Source organism: Sapajus apella, unplaced genomic scaffold (genome assembly GCF_009761245.1).
Source record: "Sapajus apella isolate SASKATOON/1434 unplaced genomic scaffold, GSC_monkey_1.0 scaffold204, whole genome shotgun sequence".
Lineage (NCBI taxonomy): Eukaryota > Metazoa > Chordata > Mammalia > Primates > Cebidae > Sapajus > Sapajus apella.
The window spans coordinates 103,993-129,657 of NW_022437144.1; the positions used below are offsets into that span (position 1 = coordinate 103,993).

General features: G+C 36.9%; 1 protein-coding gene across 7 annotated transcripts in view; it reads left to right on the forward strand.

Moving 5' to 3' along the window:
* Positions 1 to 25,665, forward strand: part of PHKA1 (phosphorylase kinase regulatory subunit alpha 1) — a 120,215-nt gene that overhangs the window by 67,274 nt on the left and 27,276 nt on the right. For 4 of the 7 annotated variants that reach the window (XM_032270150.1, XM_032270155.1, XM_032270154.1 and 1 more), the window contains exons 15-23: positions 836 to 945; positions 1,895 to 2,039; positions 6,088 to 6,166; positions 8,837 to 9,003; positions 11,163 to 11,339; positions 12,757 to 12,848; positions 13,214 to 13,353; positions 16,810 to 16,966; positions 18,873 to 18,952. In XM_032270150.1, the coding sequence (XP_032126041.1) occupies positions 836 to 945; positions 1,895 to 2,039; positions 6,088 to 6,166; positions 8,837 to 9,003; positions 11,163 to 11,339; positions 12,757 to 12,848; positions 13,214 to 13,353; positions 16,810 to 16,966; positions 18,873 to 18,952 (1,147 nt within the window). The remainder of the gene's footprint in view (positions 1 to 835; positions 946 to 1,894; positions 2,040 to 6,087; positions 6,167 to 8,836; positions 9,004 to 11,162; positions 11,340 to 12,756; positions 12,849 to 13,213; positions 13,354 to 16,809; positions 16,967 to 18,872; positions 18,953 to 25,665) is intronic. The other 3 variants (XM_032270156.1, XM_032270152.1, XM_032270153.1) reach the window with 1 other exon arrangement.

The window sequence follows — 25,665 nt, forward strand, 5'->3', positions numbered from 1 at the left end:
GAAGCAGGGAACGTGAAAAGTTACTGTTTAATGCATAGAGTTTCAGTTTGGGAAGATGAAAGAGTTCTGGAGATAGATGGTGGTGATGTTTGCATAATGATGTAAATGTACATAATGCTACTGAACTGTACACTTAAGGTCATTAAAATGGTAAAATTTATGTTGTATCTATTTTACACTATTAAATAGAAACAAAAAGGAAGGAGTAGTAGGAAAACCTGGTTGTGACATCAACCTCAGGTAATATGTGTGCTTTACTGCATGGACCCTGGAATATGATCAAGGCTTTGACAGTTCTCTGTCTCTTCAGGGTGATAGTCCCCTAAGAATGAAGCAACACTAAAACTGGCATATTTGATAAGTATAACACTTAGGTAAAGCAAATGAAAAAAATTAAATCCCCAAGAAAAATGTGTTCTAGTCAAAAAATAAAAAAGTAGTAGTAAGCATATTTAATATGTGTTAGGAGGGAAAAAGTTTCAGAACATATATACAATGTTATCCTATTATATAAAAGAAAAATGTGTGTGAATAAATTATTTTCTCATTGTAAGAGGTATTGGTTTCATAACTGCCTTTTGGAAGACAAAAAGAAATTCAGCTACATTTAACATAGACATCAATTATAGGATGGATTCCAATTTCAGAATGCTAAACTGTAAAAAGAAGACAACTTAAATTCAAGGAAATACAGTGAATGTGTGTGTGTGTCTATAAGTATATAGATACATTGTGTGTGTGTGTCTGTGTGTGTGTGTGTGTGTACATGTAAAAATGTTTGCTGATTTGATTTATGCTCTAGAAATATCTTTACCATTTCTCAATTCTGTGTCAGGATGCAACAATAAAATGAAACTCAGTGGACGACCCTACAGACACATGGGAGTGCTTGGAACTTCAAAACTCTATGACATTCGGAAAACTATCTTTACTTTCACTCCACAGGTAGGTGAAATAAGCTGGAATGTGCAATGAAATGAATGGAAATAAAAGAAAAGCATTGTAGAAATAAAACATTTATTGGAGTTGGGATAAGTGTCAAAGAGTTCCACCAGGCCTTGCACATAAGTTACTCAGTGAATATTTGTAGAGTTGAACTGAATTGAACTTCTAACAGAGTTTCGCCAAGTGATTGAACTACCAAAAGTAACCCTTGGTGTTGCAGAAACAGTAACTAAGGATTTTACAAATGCTAGAGTACTTACAAAAGTAATCCTTACTTTTAATACAAGTTAAAAATAAAACTGTATGTGTCCTTTATAAACAAAATACAGTCTTTTTTATTCAGCTACTGAATTGTGTGTTTTCTTTGGAGGAAGAGCCCTTTTTCCATTCATAGAAATCTTCAGTATACTCTTCTAATCAAAAATGTCAGTACTGTTTTAGCTGTTATTAAATACCTAGCCTGATATTTATCACCTACATGATAATAGCAAACCTGACTATATGTGTTTATGGGGAGGAGAAACTATTTTCTGGAAAGAAAGCTTAAACTCCCCATTTGCCATCTTACATTTGAAATCGTGCAGATGAGGTAGGTATAGACTGACTTTGCCATTTGCTAGCCATATAATTTTGCTAATCCATATATCATCTCTTAGTCTTATTTTTCATCTATTAAAAGAAGAAAAACCCTTCACTGGAGGGTTATAAGATTAAATAAAATTATATACTTGAAAATACTTTGTAAACTGCAGCATACTGTAAAAATGTCAGAAATTATTATATGTGCCAGTTAACCACCAGATACTTTGAAATGTATTAGACATTAAATTTGGAGGTATCATTGCCCTATCACATCTTGGATACCCTTCTGAATATGTCAGTTGTTTAAAATATTACTTGATAATTGTGAGAGTAAATTATTCTGAGCTATTATTTTTATTTATATCAGTTTATAGACCAGCAACAGTTCTACCTGGCCCTGGACAACAAGATGATAGTGGAAATGCTTAGAACAGACCTCTCCTACCTCTGTAGCCGCTGGCGGATGACAGGCCAGCCCACCATCACCTTCCCCGTCTCACACACCATGCTTGGTAAGGGCTGCATGAGGCAAGGAATGAATGTATTTTTGAAATAGGACAAAGATTTAGCCCTTCAACATCTTGGTGTTTCTAGAGAGCTACTTCTTATAATTTATTCTTTCAGCAGTATTTATGGGCTCCTATTTTATGCCAAGCACTTTTCTAAGCACTGGGGACACATGGAGTGAATAGGCAGATGAGGCTTCTGTTCTCATGGAGCTTATGCTTTAGAAGGTGAAGACAGACTATAAGTATGTAATATATAAATCAATACACAAGAATAGTTTGAGAGCTATAATTGAATAGTTTTCAGACAGTTTGAGAGCTGTAATTCAAAAAATGTAGCAGAGGATAACTTAAAATTTGGTTGGCAGTTACTTTAGATAATTAATTTCTAGGTCAATTTTCGAAAACTTTATGCATACAATTATTTTTAAAGACAATGATACTATATCTTCATCTATCTTACTCCAGCGGTACATCAATATTTTATAGATAATTTCCCAGGCTGCTTCTCCCAAAGCCTGTCTAACTGAAGCTGTAAAATCTATTAGGGGAAAAAGCAAAAAGGCTTTTTTTTTTTTTTTTTTTTTTTGGCTGGATTTCCTGACATTGCTTCCTTGAAACTGAATGAAAGGCTTTATTATTCTCTCAGTTCCTGGAGGCCTAGAGCCAATACTGAAGCAACTGTTTTCTTTCTGTGTTTCTCCTGTTGCTTCCAAAGGCCTGTTTGTACTGCCAAAGTACATATAATTCCTTTTCATTAAAGAAAAATCCCTTATTATGAATCATTCAAAATCCAGAGAGACTGTTAGGGATTTTGGTCACATCTCAAAAGTGCTTCAGTATCACAGGAGTTGAGGAAGTAGGGTAGTCTTTCTCCTTTTTGCCTTTCTTCTTTACTTAAGACAATTAACACAAGTGCCTATTTCAAAACTACTATATTTACAGAATTGTCTTCAGAAAGTATACAGTCTAATTGGAGAGGCAAAGCTAATATGCAAGAATGATAGAAAATAATTTAAGATAATATATAAAGAATTACTGAACCATTAAATCAGTACTTTACAGTGAAGGAGGTCCAGTTGACAAAATTTCTCAACTGAGGCAGCCAGGCTTTTTGGAATGGACAGTATTCAGATGAGAGGAAGAATGAAGGAAAGGTACTTTAAGTGAGGAGGAAAATACCATGAATGAGGCTTAGAGGCAAGAATGAATTTGACCTGTAAGAGGAGAATGAAGTGACCCACCTGAATAGAGTGGAGTCTGTGTGTTGGAGTATAATTATAAGCAAAATGGAAAAAGTAAGGTAGGGTCCGATAATGAAGACCTTGAAAAAAGCAAAGATATTTAAGATAGATTTTCTCAGAAGTCTGAAACTATCAAAAGTTTTTGAGCAAGGAGTGATATGATAAAAATAATATTTGGGGACTATTAGTTGGTGACAGTACATCTGGTAGTGAGGAGAGACTGATGTCCGGGAAACTAATCCACATATGAGGTGAAGAGAAGGTACACTGGATTGTAGGTAATGAAAGTAAAATGGAAAAGAAAGATACAAATCATTTTAAGCAACACCTAAGTCAGGTATTGGCTAACTATATATAAGGGATGAATCAAGATAGCTATAACAATATACCAAATACTGGGTAATTTATAGACAACAGAAATTTATTTTGTACTGTTCTGGGAGGTAGGAAGTCCAAGATCAAGGTGCTGGCAGGTTTGGTGTCTGGGAAGGACGTGAAGTCTCTGCTTCTAAGATAGTGCCTTGTTGCTTCATCCTCTGAAGCTGACACACATGTGTTCTTACATTGTAGAAGGGACAGAAAAGAAGCAAACCCACTCTCTTAAGCCCTTTTATAAGGGCCCTGATCCCACTCATGATGACTCCACACTCATGACTTAATCACCCTAGAGGGCCTACTCCTTAATACTATCACATTGGTGATTAAGTTTCAGCAAATGAATTTGGGGGTACATTCAGACCATAGCACTAGGTAAATGATGCTGCATTGATGGAATCAGAGACATTTTATAGAAATATGCCAGTTATAAAGCGACATGAATTTGTAGAGTGACAAAGAGATTTAAAAATTGAAATACCTGAGGGTTGGGATGAGATACATAGCCACAGCTTGAGAAGCAGAATAAAACTAAAGATCTAGGCTTAAATCAAGCGTTGTTGGTACTTGATATGTGGTCACATAACAACAACAAAAAAAAATAGTAACAATAGCAATAATAACTATAATGTTTACTGAATACTTTCTCTGTGCCAGGCACTTTGCTAAGTGCTTTCAATAAATTATTTTGAAATCTCTACAACAATCTTATTCAGGTAGGTACTCATTGTCCAAAGTTGCAAAGCTAGTAAGTAACAGAGCCAGGCCTGAAACCAGATCTTTCAGTCCCTGAAGTCCACATTACCAATAGCAGTGTGTTTTTGCCAGTAAAAATTTTGTGCTGGTGAAAACAGAACAAACATTAGTGATCACATTGAAATGTAGATTAGTTAAATTCTCATAATAAAGACAAAGATTCCTATAATACATAAAAGAGCAAAAATAATACATAAATGGCATCCAGGTGGATGCTTATTATAGATATCCCTGAAATAAAATCAGAAAGATGGAAGAAAGGAATGTGTAAAGATGTATCATATAAATGCTGACAAGAAAGCAGTTGTAGCAGTATTAATATCAAAAATAGCAAATAAAATTCAAGGCAAAAATCAGTAAATGGGACAAGAAGGATATTTTATATTGATAAATAGTACACCAACAGGATATGTGTAAACTTTTATGTACAGAATAATGTGAATTAAATGTATAAAGCAAGTATTTAGGAAAACCTAGGGACAAGATGAGGAAACTATTATATATTCATGATGGGAAATAACAACATACTTCTATCAGAATGTCACATATCAATTATACAAAATAATTAAAGACATAGAGGAGTAACAAACTTGATTTTTGTATTTTTGGATGTATATATAACTTTGTATTCAAAAGATACAATACACAAAGAATCTTTATTTATTTATTTATTTATTATTATTATTTTTTTTTGAGACGGAGTTTCGCTCTTGTTACCCAGGCTGGAGTGCAATGGTGCGATCTCAGCTCACCGCAACCTCCGCCTCCTGGGTTCAGGCAATTCTCCTGCCTCAGCCTCCTGAGTAGCTGGGATCACAGGCACGCGCCACCATGCCCAGCTAATTTTTTTTTTTTTGTAGTTTTAGTAGAGACGGGGTTTCGCCATGTTGACCAGGATGGTCTTGATCTCTTGATCTCGTGATCCACCCGCCTCGGCCTCCCAAAGTGCTGGGATTACAGACGTGAGCCACCGCACCCGGCCGAATCTTTATTTTTTAAAAGTAGAAATCATACAGATGATATTGCCAGATATGTGACATAAGACTAACACGGAATAGTTAAAGAATCTAACTATAAAGGAATTAAATTTTTTTCCAAATAATTATTAGATTAAAGAGAAAGTCAAATGTGAAATTATATCCTTCTTAGAAATGAAAATTGATACCACTACTTATCATAATTTGTAAGATTTGGTCAAGGTCATATTTAGAAAATTTCATATCCTTACTTTTACTTTTAAAAAATGACTTTTAGTTTTGAGACAAGATGGCATAGACTGACTTTTCCCTATTCCTCCTGCTAAGTGCAGCTAAAAATCCTTGACATTATATATAAAACAAACATAAGAAAACTCTAAAAGTTGGAAAGAAGGCAGATCAGCTAGGGACTTTAGCACCTGAAGAATAGCAGAGTAGTGAATGTCTTGGGTTTTCCTTCTGGCTTATATGTCCTGGACCAGAAGCTAGAGAAGCTGACATCCCAGAAATACAAAAAGGTAAAAAAAAAAAAGACAAACATTTTTTTAAACACCCAAGAAATTGTTAAAATCAGGGTGGTCAATGAGGAGTGTCTCATTTGTGCTATAACCACCAGAATGTTGATTTGAAATAATTAAAAGATTTCCCCCTACTTCAGAGTTAAAACCACAAAGATTGTTTTAAAATTCTCTTCGTTTCAAGATGAAGATGGAACAAGCTTGAATTCAAGTATCCTGGCAGCACTCCGAAAAATGCAAGATGGCTATTTTGGTGGGGCAAGGTAAGTGCACTATACGCTATTTAGTGAAATGAAATGAAATTACAGGGCTGGGTGTAGCATTGGCATACCTGTGATGCCTTTCTATGTATGATAGTCCCTCCTTTTCTACAATTTCACTTTCTGATACTTCAATTACCCATGGTCAACCTGTAGTCTGCAAATAAGTGAGTACAGTACAATAAGATATTTTGACAGAGAGAAAGAGACTACATTTACATAACGTTTATTATACTATATTGTTGTAATTGTTCTATTCCATGATTATTACTTTAATCTCTTACTATGCTTAATTTATAAATTAAACTATATCATAGGCATGTATGTATAAGAAAAAACATAGAAAAAATAGACACCTGGGACTTCTTAAGGGTGGAGGGCCAGAGGTAGGTGAGGATTACAAAACTAACTGTTGGATACTATGCTTACTATGGGTGATGAAATAATTTGTACACCAAACCCCTGTGACATGCAATTTACCCATGTAACAAATCTGCACATGTACCCCCTGAGCTTAAAATAGAAGTTGAAAATAAACAAATAAATAAATAAAGCAGAAAGAAAAGTAAAAACAGTTACCTAAGTAGCCCAATAATGTTTTATCATAGCTGTTTTCTCACCAGTCAGGGATCCAATCAAAGATCACACATTAGTGCTTAGTTATATCTCTTTGATATCTTTTAATCTAGAAGAGTTCTCCAGCCTTTTGTCAGTCTTTCATGACAGTTTTCATTACATTTTTGAAGAATGTAGGTCAGTTATTTTGCAGCATATCTCACAATTTGGATTTGTCTGGTTGTTTCTCATGATTAGATTCAGGCTATATGTTTTTGGCAGGAATACTACCTGTGTGTTGTTGGGTCCTTGTTTTAATTTAGGATCTTTAAGATGGAGAACACCCCTTCAATGGTTAGGAGAGGCACAAGATGGAAGTAAAGATTTTATTACTTACAGGTCCTGCGGGTGGGGTACACAAAATACCTGGAGGCCATACACACTGAGGTCAGGGAACATGTGGAAAGAGAAAATGAGAGACCCATGGACTAATGCCTTTATTGAGGTCCAGGGCATTATCCAAACAGATATTCCTTGGGGATTTTTAATTGGTGGGTTTAAAGCAAGCAGGCATGACTTCCAAAAGGTCACACTGTGACTGAGGGGTGATCACTGTGGCATATTGGCATAGTTCATGAAGGATGTGGGGATCAGCAAGGCTAGTCAAATAGATCATATTTAGCTGTCCCTTAAGGTGGCGGTCACCAGGAGGAAGTTGTATAATGCAGATATGTGGATTGACCACAGTGAGGAACTGAGGAAGGTGTAGAACTAGAAACTGTGTCAACAATGACTGAGTTTTGCTTCTGGTGTGAGAAAGTTAAACTTACATTCAAAATAGATGCCAGGGAAACATGCAATTATAAGAATTTACTATAGTTCTTTTCAGTGCATCATTTCAGGAGGCACGTGAGATTTGTTGTGACATTATCGGGCAGTATTAACCTTGATCACTTGGTTAAAGTGTTCAACCTGGTATCTACCAGGTTTCTGCATATCCATTCTCCAACAGTCTTTGATCAAATCATATTCGCTTCTATTGATTCTTGCGTGAATCACTTATTACTAATGGAGTTATTAAATAGTGTTTCTATCATTCTGTATACACTTATTGGTTGAAATTCTTATGTTAAAAAAGAGCTCTCCTTTCCCCCCTTTTATTTTGTAGTTTAGTATCAGCATAGATTCATAGATTCTTATTTTATTCAATATGTCATGATCCATTTCTGTCATTATTTCAATAATCTAATTATCCAGGATGTGGCCATTGATAGCCCTTTCAAGTTGGCCTCTTTAGAAATTTGGTAATGCTGACTTTGCTTTTGGGTTTTGTAATTCTCTTCATAAGTAGGATACGGTATGGCTTACAGTCTACTATAATTTATAAAATTGTCAAGTACCATCCTGTATGTTCAAAATGGCCCTTGGGGTGTTTTTTAAATGATGTGATGGATTTGTGATGAATTATCTTCATTTTCTCCAGGATTCTCCAGTAGACAATGCAAATTTTTACCAGATGTTTGGCATAGTTAGCAATGTAGTATATGGCAGTAGAAGAGAGCAAAACTCTTCTGCTGGTAGATTGTTAGTCCATAGTTGTAACCTTTATTAACACAGTGCCCTAACCATTTAAGATGTACACCATGCCTAGGAGTGCTGTAAAATTTTAGTTTTACAAAATTTATATTAATATAGGCACATTAGTAATCCCCCAACAAAACATGCTAGGTGTCCTTTTATCACTAAGATTGTGTTGTTTAAAAAGTATCACCCCTAGCCGGGCTCGGTGGTTCGAGCCTGTAATACCAGCACTTTGGGAGGCCGAGGCGGGTGGATCACGAGGTCAAGAGATCGAGACCATCCTGGTCAACATGGTGAAACCCCGTCTCTACTAAAAATACAAAAAATTAGCTGGGCATGGAGGCGCGTGCCTGTAATCCCAGCTACTCGGGAGGCTGAGGCAGGAGAATTGCCTGAACCCAGGAGGCGGAGGTTGCGGTGAGCCGAGATCGCACCATTGCACTCCAGCCTGGGCAACATGAGTGAAACTCCGTCTCAAAAAAAAAAAAAAAGGATCACCCCTGATTTTCTGTTTCCTATTTCTCCTCTAATTTTTAGGATTCAAACAGGTAAATTGTCAGAGTTTTTGACAACATCGTGTTGCACACACTTGAGCTTCATGGACCCTGGACCTGAGAGTAAGCTGTACAGTGAAGATTATGATGACAACGATGAGGACCTAGAATCTGGCAACTGGGTGAATGATTATGATTCAACCAGTCATGGTAAGGAGACTTCATAAAGCACTGGCCTGGCTGGACAAAAATACAAAATATTGTTTAGCACCATCCTTAATAATTTATGCTGCCAGCACTCTCACAGTGTTCTATCCTCACTCCTGTTTAATACACCTAGATCTCTACTTTTGTTTGGCTTTACTTTTGCTCCTTCTACTTACCTTTGGTTTCTGGTCTAATATTCTTGTGGTGATTGTGGAGTATGGAGTTGGACTGTCTCTTACAGTTACAATTTGGGAAGATTCCTCTCCCAGCATTTGAAGTGGCTGGTGATTTTGACATGGGAAGAAGCAGTGGTGAGAGATATTTAGTCAAGTATGAAGTAGGAAAATAATACATATACAGTACTGCTTTTTGACATTAAAAGGCATAAAAATATGAAATTTAATTAGAGTCCTTTTTATGTAATATTAGAAGAGCATATCAGAATCTCTGGGGAGGTCTGTGTAGTTTTAAAAAGCCTAGTCAGTATACCTGTTATTTTCATAGTAAAAACTGGACAAATATAACTAAGTCAAACTATAATTGGCTTCTAGGAATACAAAGGTGATATAGTGAGAAAGTATTGCAGGGGCATGAATTGAAAATGACTGAGAAACACTGCCCTATAGTGTTAAAATACTGACTTAGGCAGAGCAGTTATTATGTTGCCTGAATCCCATACAGAGAAGGGCCAATAAGAAAGGATTATTTGTCTAGCCATCTAAAACATGATTTGCCTGCTTTCAAATGCCTGGGTATTTGGCTGTTAGCCTGTATCTTAAGGAGCCAATTTCTTTATCTTTAGAGTGGTATGTCGGAGAAAAAACAAAATAAATTTGCTTTCCTCAGTGAGGTCAGCCAGCACAATCTCATATACAATAGGACAACACATTGGCAGTCAGAAGAACTATTTTCTTTTTTTGGACCTGGCATTTACTCCCTAAGTACCACTTCATTCATTCTGTATTTGTTTTTGTAAGATCTAAAACAGTTGAATTTCTTTGTTGGAAAAGTACATTAAATATAAGAAAATTAGATGATAAGATTATATATTGAGATTGTTTGCTATTCTATGGATAGTTGCGATTTTTATCTGTAATACTCATTCCATTGGATTACTAAAATATATCTTTCTAATGATATGTATTACTGAATTTGACATTATGGCATTCTGAGTCACTTTCTTACTTCTGGGTTTACTTGTCAGTCATCTCAAAATGAATGTATTTATTGCTTACCAGCCCTTCTGTGGGCAAAGAGCTTCTCTCTGTATTCTTCATAATCCTCCACTCAAGTTTCTAGATTGTATTCAAGATTGCAATCTTTGTCATTAGGACGTCACTGAATATGAGTTCCATTATTACAGTTCTACTAGTTCCCATTAGCCATATCAGAGCACAGAAAGATATCTGGAGAGATTAGTAAATATAATAAAAAACCAGATGACTCATGACTGATATAGCAGACTTTGGTATTGATCTGAATAGTGTGCTTTTCTAACTATAAACATTGTGATTATTCATGTAAAGTCTGAAATATTAAGCTTCCACAGGATATATCATTTTTTTTCTTTCCTTTACCCATACTCAGAGATAATGTTATAGAAGATGTATGGGGGAAGGGAAACCCAAGAGAATAGGTACCATATCCATCCTCTTCACCACTGAAATATCAGCACCTAGTACACTGCCTGGTACATAGCACCCAACACATATTTGGTGAATAAGCAAATGAGGTGACTAAAAAGATTTTAGACCTTTCCTGGCCCTTCCTTACAGAAGTCCCCTCACATTAGTGCAACTTGAAGATCCCTGTTCTGTTCCTCCTCCATCCCTGCCACCATTACCATCACATGCACACACACAAATACACAGATTACTAAATGCTTGCTCCAGTATAAAACAAGCTCATACTGCTTTCAAGAACCCTGACTTTGTCTCAGCAAATTGAAGAAGAGGTGGGTCCTGGTAAATGGTCATGGTCTCTGAATCTTAAAGCGTGAAGTAATATGATCACAAACTTTTCCTCCATGAGCTAAAAACAACCTACTTCTGGTACTGTGTTGTGAACACAGGAGCCAATCATTCTCTTTGCTGGGGTAGACTGCACAGTAACTAAAATGTTTTCATTTTTTTCTCTTCCCCCTCCCCCCACTAACCTTGCAGCTCGCTGTGGTGATGAAGTTGCTCATTATTTAGATCACCTTTTGGCACACACTGCTCCCCATCCTAAACTAGCCCCTACCTCACAGAAGGGAGGGCTAAATCGGTTCCGAGCTGCTGTGCAAACAACCTGCGACTTAATGTCCTTGGTGACCAAGGCCAAGGAACTGCATGTACAGAGTGAGTAATGCCATGACTCACTAGAGTCAGGCACAGGATGACGTGAAGCCTAGGATTGGGGCGGGCATCGATTACAATGTAAGCAGGAACTTTGTTTTGTTCACTGCTTTATCCCCAGCATCTCAGACAGTGCCTAGAATACATTAGAGACTCAAATACTTGTAAAATTAGTGAATTGTGTATAGTTATGCTGCAGATAGTGCTATGTAGTCTAGTTAAACTAGTAACATGGTAAGAAGAGGCAGAACAAGAGACATGGAGCATATTCAACTATAACATTAAAGTTAAAAATGGTAGAATGAGCTTTTCCTTTGGGAAATTTACTTCTATGGAATTCTGTTGTTCCAGCAAAGTAGACCTGTTTTGTCAAATATAATATTATACTTCACAACTTTGCCATTCTCCTCCCCATGACCATCACCCTCCTTTAGTTGTATTTGCAGTGGAGAGTGTCTTCTGCCACACATTGCCAGGAGTAGTCATGGTTCCTAAGAGTGTTCAATGTCTCTATAGTAGCTGGATATGAAAGGAGAGAAGGGCTCCTTGGCCACACCTGGAAGACCTGAATGTTAACATGTTACAGATGATGAGAATGATTGAGATGCATGCTCTTGCTGTCTAAAACTTTATTGACCATTACTAACCAAAGATATTAAACATGAACATTGGGAATCATTTAACATTTATAACAGGGGAAAGCTTAGCATAGCCATTGAGTATGCTTCCTTGAGAAAGGGCTTATATGAAGAAATGTTTATTAAGTTTTACTCCTCAATTGTGAGCCAGAAAACTTGAGCTTAATTCCCAGCTCTGCTACTTACTTGCTTGAACAGTTATTTGAGCTCCATATCTCTCTTTCTGTATCTGTAAAGTGGTGAAAATGGAAAGTCTTTTTTTAGAGGTTATGGTAAGTATTTCAACAATGAACTCTAAGTAAAAAAATCTTAAGAATATCTCAAAGTTGGTCAGCCACTACATTTTTTTTATTCCCTAGATAGGATCATCCATTCATTCACTTATTCTTAGGGAAATCCAACCACTAGCAGCCAGATATTCACCTAGAAAAGTTCAGAAAATATAAAATGCAACTGAGTTCTTTCTATTATATGTCATATTCCATCAAAGTAACAGTGCATGCAAGCACCATTGTGGATTAATTACATTAGTAAATTTAATATCTTACATGTCCAGCTAGTGCTATAATTCTAGAAATTCAATTCAAAATATACTTGTTAATTGGACATTCTTTATGTTATCTAATATTCAGATTTCTTTGATATTACCAAGAAAGGAGAAATTTCTCATTTTTGTTCTATAAAGAACTGACTCACATGTGACTTCATTGTTGGAGTCAACTGTGCATTTTGATTAATCTCCTAATTATCTAATATTTCCCACAAATGTCATATTTTTACAGATGTTCACATGTATCTTCCTATGAAGTTATTTCAGGCTTCCCGGCCTTCATTCAACTTACTTGATTCACCTCATCCTCGACAGGAGGACCAGGTAAATTTGTGCATGAGGTATTTCTATCGGCTTTTTGAAAAACTGCCATCTTTATGGAAAATAATAGAACTAGCCATTATGGTTCTTGTTAGTAACTAGTGGTAGGCAAAATGCTATCCTGGTGAAGATACATGTTCTTTTCAGTTCACTTTTACATTGGGCAAGTTTGTCTGGTCAGACTTTGGGAAAACTAGATTGCTGTATTGTGCATCTGGAAGGTTTCATTGTTTTTCCTTTGCTTTTCATTAATATTTAAAGAATTACTTTGGAAAAGGTTAAGAGGTCAAAAGATGACTCATTCTAGGGCATTATTTAAGCTGAGCGCTTGTGAACTTAATTTCTTTTCATCATTTCTCAAACTAAAGGTTCCCTCTGTTCGTGTAGAAATACACCTTCCTAGAGACCAGTCTGGAGAGGTGGACTTCAAAGCACTGGTTTTACAGTTGAAGGAGACCTCAAGCTTACAGGAACAAGCTGATATCCTCTACATACTGTATACTATGAAGTAAGTGATGGATATTATCAATCTAGTTTAATGTTCATATACAGAGGAAGTATAACATAATAAATAGAGCAAAGCTTTTGGAGTTTCGTGATCTAGATTTGAATATAGTTTAACAACTTATCCATCATGTGACTTCAAAGCCTCAATTGTTCTCATTTATAAAATTTGGATTATATATACCTCATAGAGTTATTGTAAAGATTAAGACGTAATATCCATGAAGTCTATAAAACAATGCCTGGCACATGGTAGGTAATCAATAACTGACAAGTATTATTGTCATTATTAGATTATTTTTAAGCCTCATTAATTAGTCAAATGTATAGATAAATTCTTAACTCAAGAGAAGGAAGAATATAAAGGTTTATAGGAAAAAGGAACCAACATTTTTGTTTGCTATGTGTCAGGCATCCTGCTAGGTACTTTGTATTAGTACAAACTTAATATGTCCAAATTGAACTCTTCTCTCCTGAACCTCACAGACCCATACAAAAATAATCGGCTCTGCCTCCTTTTACATGTTGTAGTCACCATGAAAATGCAGGGTGGACTTTCCTCCCCTAAATTCGGTTTGAATGTTGAGATAGATGGTGACGTACACATACCAAGAAGGTGTGGAATATTTATTACTCACATAATGAGGCTTTCTGGGAAGAGCAAAGAAGGTTCCCAGGTTGCTCCTAAAAAAGGTTGAGAGCCCAGGGAAAGGAAACTAAACTGGGGCTTTTATAGTCATTAGGTGGTGAACGTTCTCACTGGCTTTTAGTTTTCTTTTTTTGTCGTGTCCTTGTTTGGTTTTGGTATCAGGGTAATGCTGGCCTCATAAAATGAGTTTGGAAGAACTCTCCCCTTTTCCATTTTTTTGGGAATAGTTTGACAAGAATTAGTATCAGTTCTCTAAACATTTGGTACAATTCAGCAGTGAAGCCATCTGGTCCTGAGCTTCTCTTTGATAGGAGACTTTTTATTACTGACTCAGTCTCCTTTGTTATTGATCTATTCATATCTGTTTTTTCATACTTCAATCTTGGTAGATTGTATGTGTCCATAAATTTATCCATTTCTTCTGGGTTTTCCTAATTGTTGACATATAATTGTTCATAATAGTTTCTAACAATTCTTTGTATTTTTGTGGTATCAGTTATATCTCATCTTCTTTTTATTCTTTTGAGGCGGGGTCTTGCTCTGTTGCCCAGGCTGGAGTGCAGTGGCATGATCATGGCTTACTGCAGCCTTGACTGCCCAGTCTCAAGTGATCCTCCCACCTGAGCCTCCTGAGTAGCCGGTACCACAGGTGCATGCAACCATGCCCGGCTACATTATTTTTTTAGAAAGATGAGGTCTTACTATGTTACCCAGGCTATATATCTCCTTTTCATCTCTCATTTTATTTATTTGGGTATTCTTTCTTTTATTCTTTCTTTTTTTCTTGTCTAGCCAAAGCTTTGTTGATTTTGTTTATGTTTTCAAAAAAACCAAGTCCTCGTTTTGTTAATCATTTGTATTGCTTTTTTAGTCTCTATTTTATTTATTTCCACTCTGATGTTTATTGTTTCTTTCCTTTTACTAATTTTGGGTTTAGTTTGTTCTTGTTTTTCTAGTTCCTTTAGGTGTAACATTATGTTATATATTTAAGATCTTCCTACTTTTTGATATAGGCATTAATCACTGTAAACATCCCTCTTAGAATAGCATTTTTTGTACCTGTTTTGGTATGTCACGTCTCCTTTTCATCTGCCTAAAGAAAATTTTGTAATTTTCCTCTTAATTTTTTCAGTGATCCCTTGGTTGTTTAGGAGCATGTTTAATTTCCTTGTATTAGTAAAGTTTCTGTAGCTGCTCCTGTTATTGATTTCTAGTTTTATATCATTGTGATCAGAAGAGGTACTTGGTATGATTTTGATCTTCTTCAATTCATTAATACTTGTTTTGTGGCCTGATATATAATCTACCCTGCAGAATGTTCCATGAAAAGTTGAGAATAATGTGTATAGCTTTTGGATGGAATGTTCTGTAAATATCAGTTAGGTCCATTTGGTATAGTGTACAGTTTAAATCCAATGTTTGTTTGTTGATTTTCTGTCTAGGTGATCTGTCCATTACTAAAAATGGGCTGTTGAAGGCCCCTACTATTATTGTATTATAGTCTATCTTTCCCTTTAGGTGTGTTAATATTTGCTTTATATATTTAGGTGCTACAATGTTGGGTGCATATACATTTGCAATTGTTACATCCTCTTGCTTAACTGACCCCCCTTACCTTTCTATATTACTTAATATTACTGTCAGCCAGGCTGGAGTGTAGTGACATGAACATGGCTCACTGCAGTCTCGAACTCCTAGGCTCAAGTGATCTGCCCACTTCAGCTTTCTGAGTAGCTGGGACCACAGGTGCATGCCACCATGCCAAGCTAATTTTTAAAATTTTTGCAGAGCCGATATCGAGTAACCCAGACTTGAAATTGTATCATTGTCTTCAACTCCTACTCATACCCTGCCTCTCGCTACAGCATCAACACTACCATAGAGAATCATGGCCAAATCTAAATCCTCTATGATTTGACTTTTAACCTTTATCTACCATTGCTCTTCCCTTATAATGTGAATGCTGTCACTAAATCAGCCTATTTATTATACCCAAAACACAGCCTCTACATGTCTACTTTGATTCTTGTGTTTGCATCTGCCTAGAATATTCTCCTTTGCCACACTCCATTTCTACTTCTTGCTTATCTCTCTGTCAAGGCCTAGGTTATCTGTCACCCACATGAAACTTTCTCCAATCTCTAATAGTAAAAATAATCTTCCCTTGATTCTGAGATCTCATAGCACTTTTTTCATATCTTTAAAATTTAACAATGTCAGACTTAGAGAAAAATTGTGAGGATAGTACAATAAAAATTCTGGATAGTCCTCATCCAGATCCCTCAGACATTGCCACTGAGCTTTTAATCTCCATCTCTCTTTCACATCAACATCATCATCTATACTCAATCACACACACATATATTATTTTTTCTGAACCATCTGAGAGTAAGTGGCAGACATAATCCCCATCTAACCCTAAATAATTCAGTCTGTATTTCCTAAATATTAGAAACTCTCTTACATAAGCACAGTGTAATTGCCAAAATCAGGGAATTGTTTAACATTAAGCCAATACTATTAACTATCTACAGATATTATTAAGATTTGTGATATAGTCCAATAGTGTCTTTATAACAAAAAAATCTAAAATCATGCATTTTATTCAGTTCTCAGGTGTCTTGAGTCTCTATTTATCTGGAACAGTTCCTGAGTCTTCATTTATCATGTTATTAACATTTGTGAAGAATACAAATCAGTTATTTTGCAGAATGTCCCTCAGTTTCAGCATATTCATTATAACACTGAAAGAAAAGATTATTGCCAGAGGCTTTACTTATAACTGATGTAGTCCTATCTTTGAAATTCTAGAGGACCTGACTGGAACACTGAATTGTATAATGAAGGGAGTGCTACAGTCAGAGAGCTTCTTACTGAGCTGTATGGCAAAGTGGGAGAAATTCGTCACTGGGGCCTGATCCGATACATTTCTGGGATCTTAAGGAAGAAAGTGGAAGCACTTGATGAGGTACTATGAATTCTTTAATTTATACCAAATCTAAATAAGAGTGCTTTTTAAAAATTTGGTTTCTATAATTGTTTTTTAAAACAACCATAGCCTCCAACCATTTGAGATGTCTTTTCCATGTAAAATTTGATATTCAATTCTTTTTGTTTATGAATGACAAGTAAGAATTATAAATTTATAAAAATGTTATATATTGTTAGAGGGATTGGGGAGGGATAGCATTAGGAGAAATACCTAATGTACATGACAGGGAGATGGATGCAGCAAACCACTACCATGGCACTTGTATACCTATGTAACAAACCTGCACAATCTGCACATGTACCCACTACCATGGCACTTGTATACCAATGTAACAAACCTGCACAATCTGCACATGTAGCCCAGAACTTACAGTATAATAAATAAATAAATTTTTAAAATGTTTTATATATATATGTGTATATATATATATATATATATAAAGATGATAACTATAACATCTTTATAATGATGTTAAGAATTCTATATCTTAAGAATTAATTCACACTAGGTTCCTACCTCCTAGAAAGGGAAATGTCTATATACCATTGGTGGGAATGGAACTTAGTATAGCCACTTAGGGAAAACAGTATGGAGGTTCATCAAAAAATTAAAAGTAGAACTACCATGTGATCCAGCAGTCCAACTATTGGGTATATCTCAAAAAGGAAGGAAATCAGTATATGGGAGAGATATCTACAACTACCATGTTTATTGTAGCAATATTGACAATAGAAAAGGTATGGAACAAGCCTAAATGTCCATCAGAAGATGAATGAATAAAGAAAATGTGGTATATATATACAATTGGATATTATCCTGCATTAAAAAGAGTGAAACTCTGTCATTTACAATAACATGAATGGAACTGAAGGGCACCGTGTTAGGTGAAATAAGCCAGGCATACAAAGACAAATAGCACATGTTCTCACTCATATGTGGGAGCTTAAAAAGTTGATCTCATAGAGGTAGAGAGTAGAATGATTGATAACAGAAACTGGGAAGGGTAGTCAGGAGTGGGGGGTAAAAAGAGATTGGTTAATGGGCACAAAAATACAATTAGATTGAAGGTATAATATCTAGTGTTTAATGTCACAATGGGGAGACTATAATTAATAATAATTTGTTGTAAATCCCAAAATAATTAGAAGAGTAGATTTGGAACCTTGCAAACACAAAGAAGTGACAAATATTTGAGGTAAGGGATGTCCCATTTACCCAGGTTTGATCATTACACATCCTATGCTTGTATCAAAATATCACATGTACTCCATAAATATGTATAACTCTTATTTAACCATAAAAATTAAAAATTTGCCGGGTGCGGTGGCTCAAGCCTGTAATCCCAGCACTTTGGGAGGCCGAGGCGGGTGGATCATGAGGTCAAGAGATCGAGACCATCCTGGTCAACACGGTGAAACCCCGTCTCTACTAAAAATACAAAAAATTAGCTGGGCATGGTGGTGCGTGCCTGTAATCCCAGCTACTCAGGAGGCTGAGGCAGGAGAATTGCCTGAATCCAGGAGGCGGAGGTTGCGGTGAGCTGAGATCGCGCCATTGCACTCCAGCCTGGGTAACATGAGTGAAACTACGTCTCAAAAAAAAAAAAAAAAAAAACAAATTAAAAAATTAAACAAATTTTTTTAAAAGAAAGAAAAAAACCCAAAACAAAGCAAACAAAAAAGTTCCTACTTTCTAGGAGATGAAAAGACCTCATTGTTCCTTCCTAGAAATCCTTCTTTTCTGATCTTCATGGTATTTTCTGAGGAAGAGAGTTCAGTGTGTCATTAAGTTAAGGAGGAGCAAAGGTTTCTAAGCTGAAAAGAAATGTTTGTGGAAACCTGAGGTGCTACAGAAAGGGTAATAGTATGCTATTTCTTGTTAGGCCTGCACAGACCTTCTCTCCCACCAGAAACATTTGACAGTGGGACTTCCTCCAGAACCTCGAGAAAAGACTATTTCTGCGTGAGTATGGCTGGATTTGATCAGGCTTCTCTGCTTGTGGACTTACAATTCTCTTGCCCTAATCTGTCAGTGGATGATAATGTCCTACATATGTGCACCTCTATCAGAGACACTTAGTGGGAGAATGTTGGCAATGATAGGCAAGAGTAAATGAAAGCGAAAACTCACAGAGTAGTACTCAAACTGGTTTTACTTACTGGATTTTCCATACCTCCCACTGAAAAACCATAACAAAAGAAACAGGGTACCTTGAATTAGCAACCATAAAGTATCAACTACACTCTGGAAAGAGGAGGTGAAAGAAAGTACCTGGCTAGAGCACAAGGCTGACCATGAAACTCCATGCTCCTCAATAGGAATAAAGGGGATGGAGGTCATAGTCAAAGAGGAAAAATGGCTACTTACAGAGCAATGTGAGATAACGCCACTCCCGGAGCCCTGTAATCAGAGTGCCACTGTCTGAGGTCTGCCACAGCCTCCAGTTGGAAACAGTACCCTAAGATAGGCTTGGCCTGGAAGGGGATGTGAGTCAAGTGATGAGGCTGGGATGGAAAATTGAATCCTTACATATGAGTCTTTCTTTGCCACTAGCCGTGCCAGTAAAATTCATCTGCAGTAAATTTGTTTAATTTCATATCACACTAGTGCCAACATTTAAATCTGCAGGCAGTCTGTATTTCCAAGAAATATTTTTAGAGAGATTCTAACTTCATTCATAAATGATCTGAAGAATCTGTTTTTCTACTGGAGAGTAATTTTAAACAAGGATATTCCCCCTGCTTGCCAGTTCTACTTCTGTAGCCAATGTAGTAAAAAAAAAAATTGTAAATATTTCTCCTTCATTTCTCCTGATTAAACTCTATATCTAGAGCATGTTTTTTATTTACAAATTTTTTTTTACTACATTGACTATAGAAGGGATAGTTTTGCTGATGTCTGCATACTACTTCCTTCCTAGTTTATGTCCATGATTTCTGTTACCCTTAAGTTCCAGTTCAAGTTCCTATATGAAGGCTCAGAGAGACATGAGTTCCAGCAAGCTTCACCACCATGGGCTTAAAGTGCTCTGGGTACTAAATAGACTTGAAAAGCAGTCTAGGCCACAAGGACTGCAATTCCTGGGCAAATCCTTGTGCTGTGCTGGACTCGAAGCCAATGGACTTGGGGTACATGTGACCTAGTGAGACATCAGCTAGGGTGGGCAAGAGTACTTGTGCCACCCCTCCTCCAATTCTATATAGTGCAGCTCAAGGAGAAAATCCTTCCTGCCACTTGAGGAGAGGAGAGGGAATAGTAAAGAGGACTTTACCTTGTAAGTTGGATACCAGCTCAGCCATAGTAGGCTAGGCCACCAGGCAGAGGCATCAGACTCCCATTCTAGGCCATAGCTCCAAGATGACATTTTGATACACACCCTGCGTCAGAAGGGAACCTGCTACTTTGAAGTGAAGGATCCAGTTTTGACAGGATTTACCACGTGATGACTAAAGAGCCCTTGGGCCCTGAACAATCAGCACAGTGGCCAGGTAGTGCATGGCCATGGGCCTTGAGTGAGACTCTGAGACATTCTGGCTCCAGGTGTGACCAAACACATGCCCAGCTGTGGTGGGTATAGGGATAGACTCCTTCTGCTTGAGAAAAGTAGAGGGAAGAGTAAAGGGGACTTTGTCTTGCAGCTTAGGTACCAGGTTGGCCACAGTTGGGTAGAGCACCAAGCAGATTCTTGAGGTTCCCAATTACAGGCCTCTACTCATCAACAGCATTTCGGAATCTGCCCTAGGCTAGAGAGAAGCCCACTGCCCTGAATGGTGAGTTATAGGCCTGGGAGAATTCATCACAAGCTGACTGAAGAGCCCTTGGGCCTTAAGTGAATGTTAGCAGTAGCCAGGCAGTGCTTGTGATGCGCCTAGGGTGGTGGTAACCTGAGGGAGAGACTTTGCTGCTTGTGGAAAGGGGAGGAGAGAGAGGGAAGGGCATTGTCTTATGGCTTGGGTACCAGCTCAGCCACAGAAGAGCAGAGCACCAGGTAGATTTCTAAGGTTTCTGATTCTAGGCCCTGCTACCTAATGGCATCTCTGGACCTGCCTCTGGCCAGAGGAAACTTGCACCCTGAAGGGAAGGATGCAAGCCTGACTAGCTTCACTACCTGCTGATTATAGAACCCTAGGTCCTTGAGTGAACATAAACAGTAGCCAGGAAGTGGCTACTGCTGTCCTTGGGTGAAATCCAATGCTGTGCTGGCTTCAGGTCTGACCCAGCACAGTCCCAGTGGTGGTGTCCACAGAGGTGCTTGTATTGCCCCTCCCCCAGCTCCAGACAGCTCAGCACAGAAAGAGAGAATCCATTTGTTTGGGAGAAAGTAAGAGAAGAGAACAAGAATACCTGCCTCGTAATCCGGAGAATTCTTTTGGATCTGATCCAAGACCACCAAGGTGGTACATCTACAAGGCTGCAAGAGTGACAGCATTACTGGGCTTCGGGTTCCCCATAAAGCAGATATGTTTGCAGTGACAAAAAAATTTGATCAAAACAAGTAAGTCTCTTTGGATACCTGGAAAGCCTTCCCAAGGACAGGTACAAACAAGCCCAAACTGTGAAGACAACAATAAATATCTAACTCTTCATTGCCTAGACACATGAACACCCACAAGACCCAAGACCATCCAGGAAAACATGACCTTACCAAACAAACTAAATAAAGCACTAGGGACCAATTCCAGAAAGACAGACATATGTGACCTTTCAGACAGAGAATTCAAAATAGCTGTTTTGAGGAAACTCAACAAGATAACACAGAAATGTTATTCAGAATCCTATCAGATGAATTTAACAAAGAGATTGAAATTATTTAAAAGAATCAAGCAGAAACTTTGGAGTTGAAAATGCAGTTGACATACTGAAGAGTGCATCAGAGTGTTTTAACAGCAGAATTGATCAAGCAGAAGAAAGAATTAGTGACCTTGAAGACAGGCTATCAGAAAATACAAACTCAAAGGAGACAAAAGAAAAAGGAATAAAAAAGAATGAAGCACACCTACAAGATCTAGAAAATAGCCACAAAAGGGCAAATTGAAGAGTTATTATCCTTAAAGAAGAGATAGAGAGATTAGGGTAGAATGTTTGTTCAAAGGGATAATAACAGAGAACTCCCCAAACCTAGAAAACAATATCAATATGTAAGTATAAGAAGGTTATAGAACACCAAACAGATTTAACCCAACAAAGACTACCTCAAGACATTTAATAAACTCCCAAAGGTCAAGGATAAAGAAAGGATCCTAAAAGCAGCAAGAGAAAAAAAAAAAAAAAAAAAACAAATAACATTCAACGGAGTTCCAATACATCTGGCAGCAGACTTTTCAGTGGAAACTTTACAGGCCAGGAGAGAGTGGCATCACATATTTAAAGTGCTGAAGATAGCTTGGATTACAAGTTCACACCTGTAATCCAAGCATTTTGGGAGGCCAAGGCAGGTGGATCACCTGAGGTCAGGAATTTGAGACCAGCCTGGCCAACATGGTGAAACACCATCTCTACTAAAAACAAAAAATTAGCCAGGCATGGTGGTGCACGCCTGTAGTCCCAGCTACTTGGGAGGCTGAGGCAGGAGAATTGCTTGAACCTGGGAGGTGGAGGCTGCAGTGAGCCAAGATCACACCACTGCATTCCAGCCTGGGCAACAGAGCAAGTCTTCATCTCAAAAAATAATAATAATAAAGTAAAATAAAGTGCTGAAGGAAAAAAATGTATTCTAGAATAGTGCATCCATTGAAAATGTCCATCAGACATGAAGGAGAAATAAAGACTTTCCCAAACAAACAGAAGCTGAGGGACTTCATCAACACTAGACCTGTTCTAAAGAAATACTAAAGGGAGTTTTTCAACCTGAAAGAAAAAGATGTTAATGAGCAGTCAGAAATCATCTGAAGGTACAAAACTCACTGATAATAATAGCAAGTACAGAGAGTAACATTGTAATTGTGGTGTGTAGACTATTCATATCTTGAGTAGAAAGTTTAGGATGAACCAATCAAAAATAATAACTGCAACAATTTTTCAAGACATAGTACAATAAAATACAAATACAAACAACAAAAAGTGAAAAGCGTGGGGACAAAATTAAGGGATAGATTCTTCATTAGTTTTCTCTTTGCTTATTTGTTAGTTTGTTTATACAATCAGTGTTATGTTGTCATCAGTTTAAAATAATGGATTATAAGATATTATTTGCAAGCCTGATGGGAACCTGAAATCAAAAAACATACAACAGATACACAAAAAATGAAATTAAAACACACCAATACCTTCACTATTTGATTGTTGCAAAAGTAATTGCAGTTTCAGACCGTGAATTTTAAATCATTTTAACTAGCTTGAACACATCTTTATTAATCAATATAGGAACCATTACAATCAACATATTTTTGCCAATGAGAAATAAGTATGTTTATTCCTGTAGCATAAAAATCCATGCTTTGGATTCAACAAACTCTTGGAAAGCATTTTTCGTGTCCTGCTGGTTGTGGAAGCGTTTTCCCTGCAAAAAGTTGTCGAGATGCTTGAAGAAGTGGTAGTCAGGTGACGAGAAGTCAGGTGAATATGGTGGATGAGGCAAAACTTCATAGCCCATTCATTCAACTTTTGAAGTGTTGGTTGTGTGACGTGCGCTCAGGCGTTGTCATGGAAAAGAATTGGGCCTTTTCTGTTGACCAATGCCAGCTGCAGACACTGCAGTTTTTAGTGCATCTCACAGATTTGCTGAGCATATTTCTCAGATGTAATGCTTTTACTGGGATTCAGAAAGCTGTAGTGGATCAGATGGGCAGCAGACCACCAAACAGTGACTATGACTTTTTTGGGGTGCAGGTTTGGCTTTGGGAAGTGCTTTCGAGTTTCTTCTCAGTCCAACCACTGAGCTGGTTATCGCTGGTTGTCATGTAAAATCCACTTTTCATTGCATGTCACAATCCGATCAAGAAAGGTTCATTGTTGTTGCATAGAATAAGAGAAGATGACACTTCAAAATGATTTTTTTTAATTTTCACTCAGCTCATGAGGTACCCACTTATCAAGCTTTTTCACCTTTTCAATTTACTTCAAGTGCCAAATGACTGACTGTAGAATGGTTGATGTTGAGTTCTTCGGCAACTTCTTGTGTAGTTGTAAGAGAATCAGCTTCAACGATTGCTCTCAGTTGGTCGTTGTCAACTATCAATGGCCCACCACTATGCTCCTCATCTTCAAGATTCTCATCTCCTTTGCAAAACTTCTTGAACCACCACTGCATTGTACATTTGTCAGCAGTTCCTGGGCCAAATGCGTTATTGATACTGCAAGTTGTCTCGACTTCTTTACCACCCATTTTGAACTCAAATAGGAAAATCACTTGAACTTGCTTTTTGTCTAACATCATTTCCATAGCAAGTAATGTTATTAGCAAAAAAATGCCCATTAAAACAATGTATAACATAACCACATTTATTTAAGAATGTATGTCAGTATCAAACGGCAAATTTCAACAATGCAAAAACTGCAATTACTTTTGCACTCACCTAATAAGAGGAAGATAGGAAGGAAGGAAAGAAGAAAGAGAAGACTGCAAAATAACCAGCAAACAAATAACAAAATGACAGGAGTAAGTCCTTACTTATAAATAATAACATTGAATGCAAATGGATTAAACTCTCCAGTCAAAAGACAGAGAGCAACTGAATGGATTAAAAAAAATAAGACCCAATGATCTATTTCCTATAAGAAACACACTTCACCTATAGAGACACATAGCAACTGAAAATAAAGGGATAGAAAAAGATATTTCATGCCAATGGAAACAAAGAGCGGGAGTTGTTATATCACATGAAATAGACTGCAAGACAAAAACTATAGAAAGAGACAAAGAAGGCCATTATATTAATGATAAATGAGTCTGTTCAGCAAGAGGATATAGCAATTGTAGATGTATATGCACCTAACACTGGAGTGTTACTTAGCTGTAGTAAGTAAATATTACTAGAGCTAAGAGACAGACCCCAATATAATAATAGCTGGAGACTTCATCACCCCACTTTCAACATTGGACAGTTCATCCAGACAGATAATAAACACCAGACTTTATCTGCACTATAGACCAAATGGACCTAATAGATATTTACAAGACATTTCATCAAATGGCTGCAGAATACACATTCTTCTCCTCAGCACATGGATTATTTTCAAGGACATACCATATGTTAGGCCACAAAATAAGTCTTTAAAAATTACCCCAAAAATGAAGATATTAAGTACCTTCTGTTACCACAATGGAATAAAATTAGAAATCAACATCAAGAGGAATTTTGGAAACTATACAAACATATGGAAATTAAATAATATGCTCCTGAATGACTAGTGGGTCAATAAAAAAGTTAAGAAGAAAATTAAAAATTTTCTTAAAATAAATGATAATGGAAATACAACATACTAGAACCTATGAGATATGATGAAAGCAGTACTAAGAGAAAAGACTATAGCTATAAGCACCAATGAAAAGGTAGAAAAACCTCAAATATACAACCCAACAATGCATCTTAACTAGAAAGGAAAAGCAGACCAAACCCAAAATCGCATGAAAAGAAATAAAGATCAGAGCAGAAATAAAATAAATCGAAACAAAGAAAGAGATCATTAGGATCATTAGAGACTACTGTGAGCAACTATATGCCAATAAATTGGAA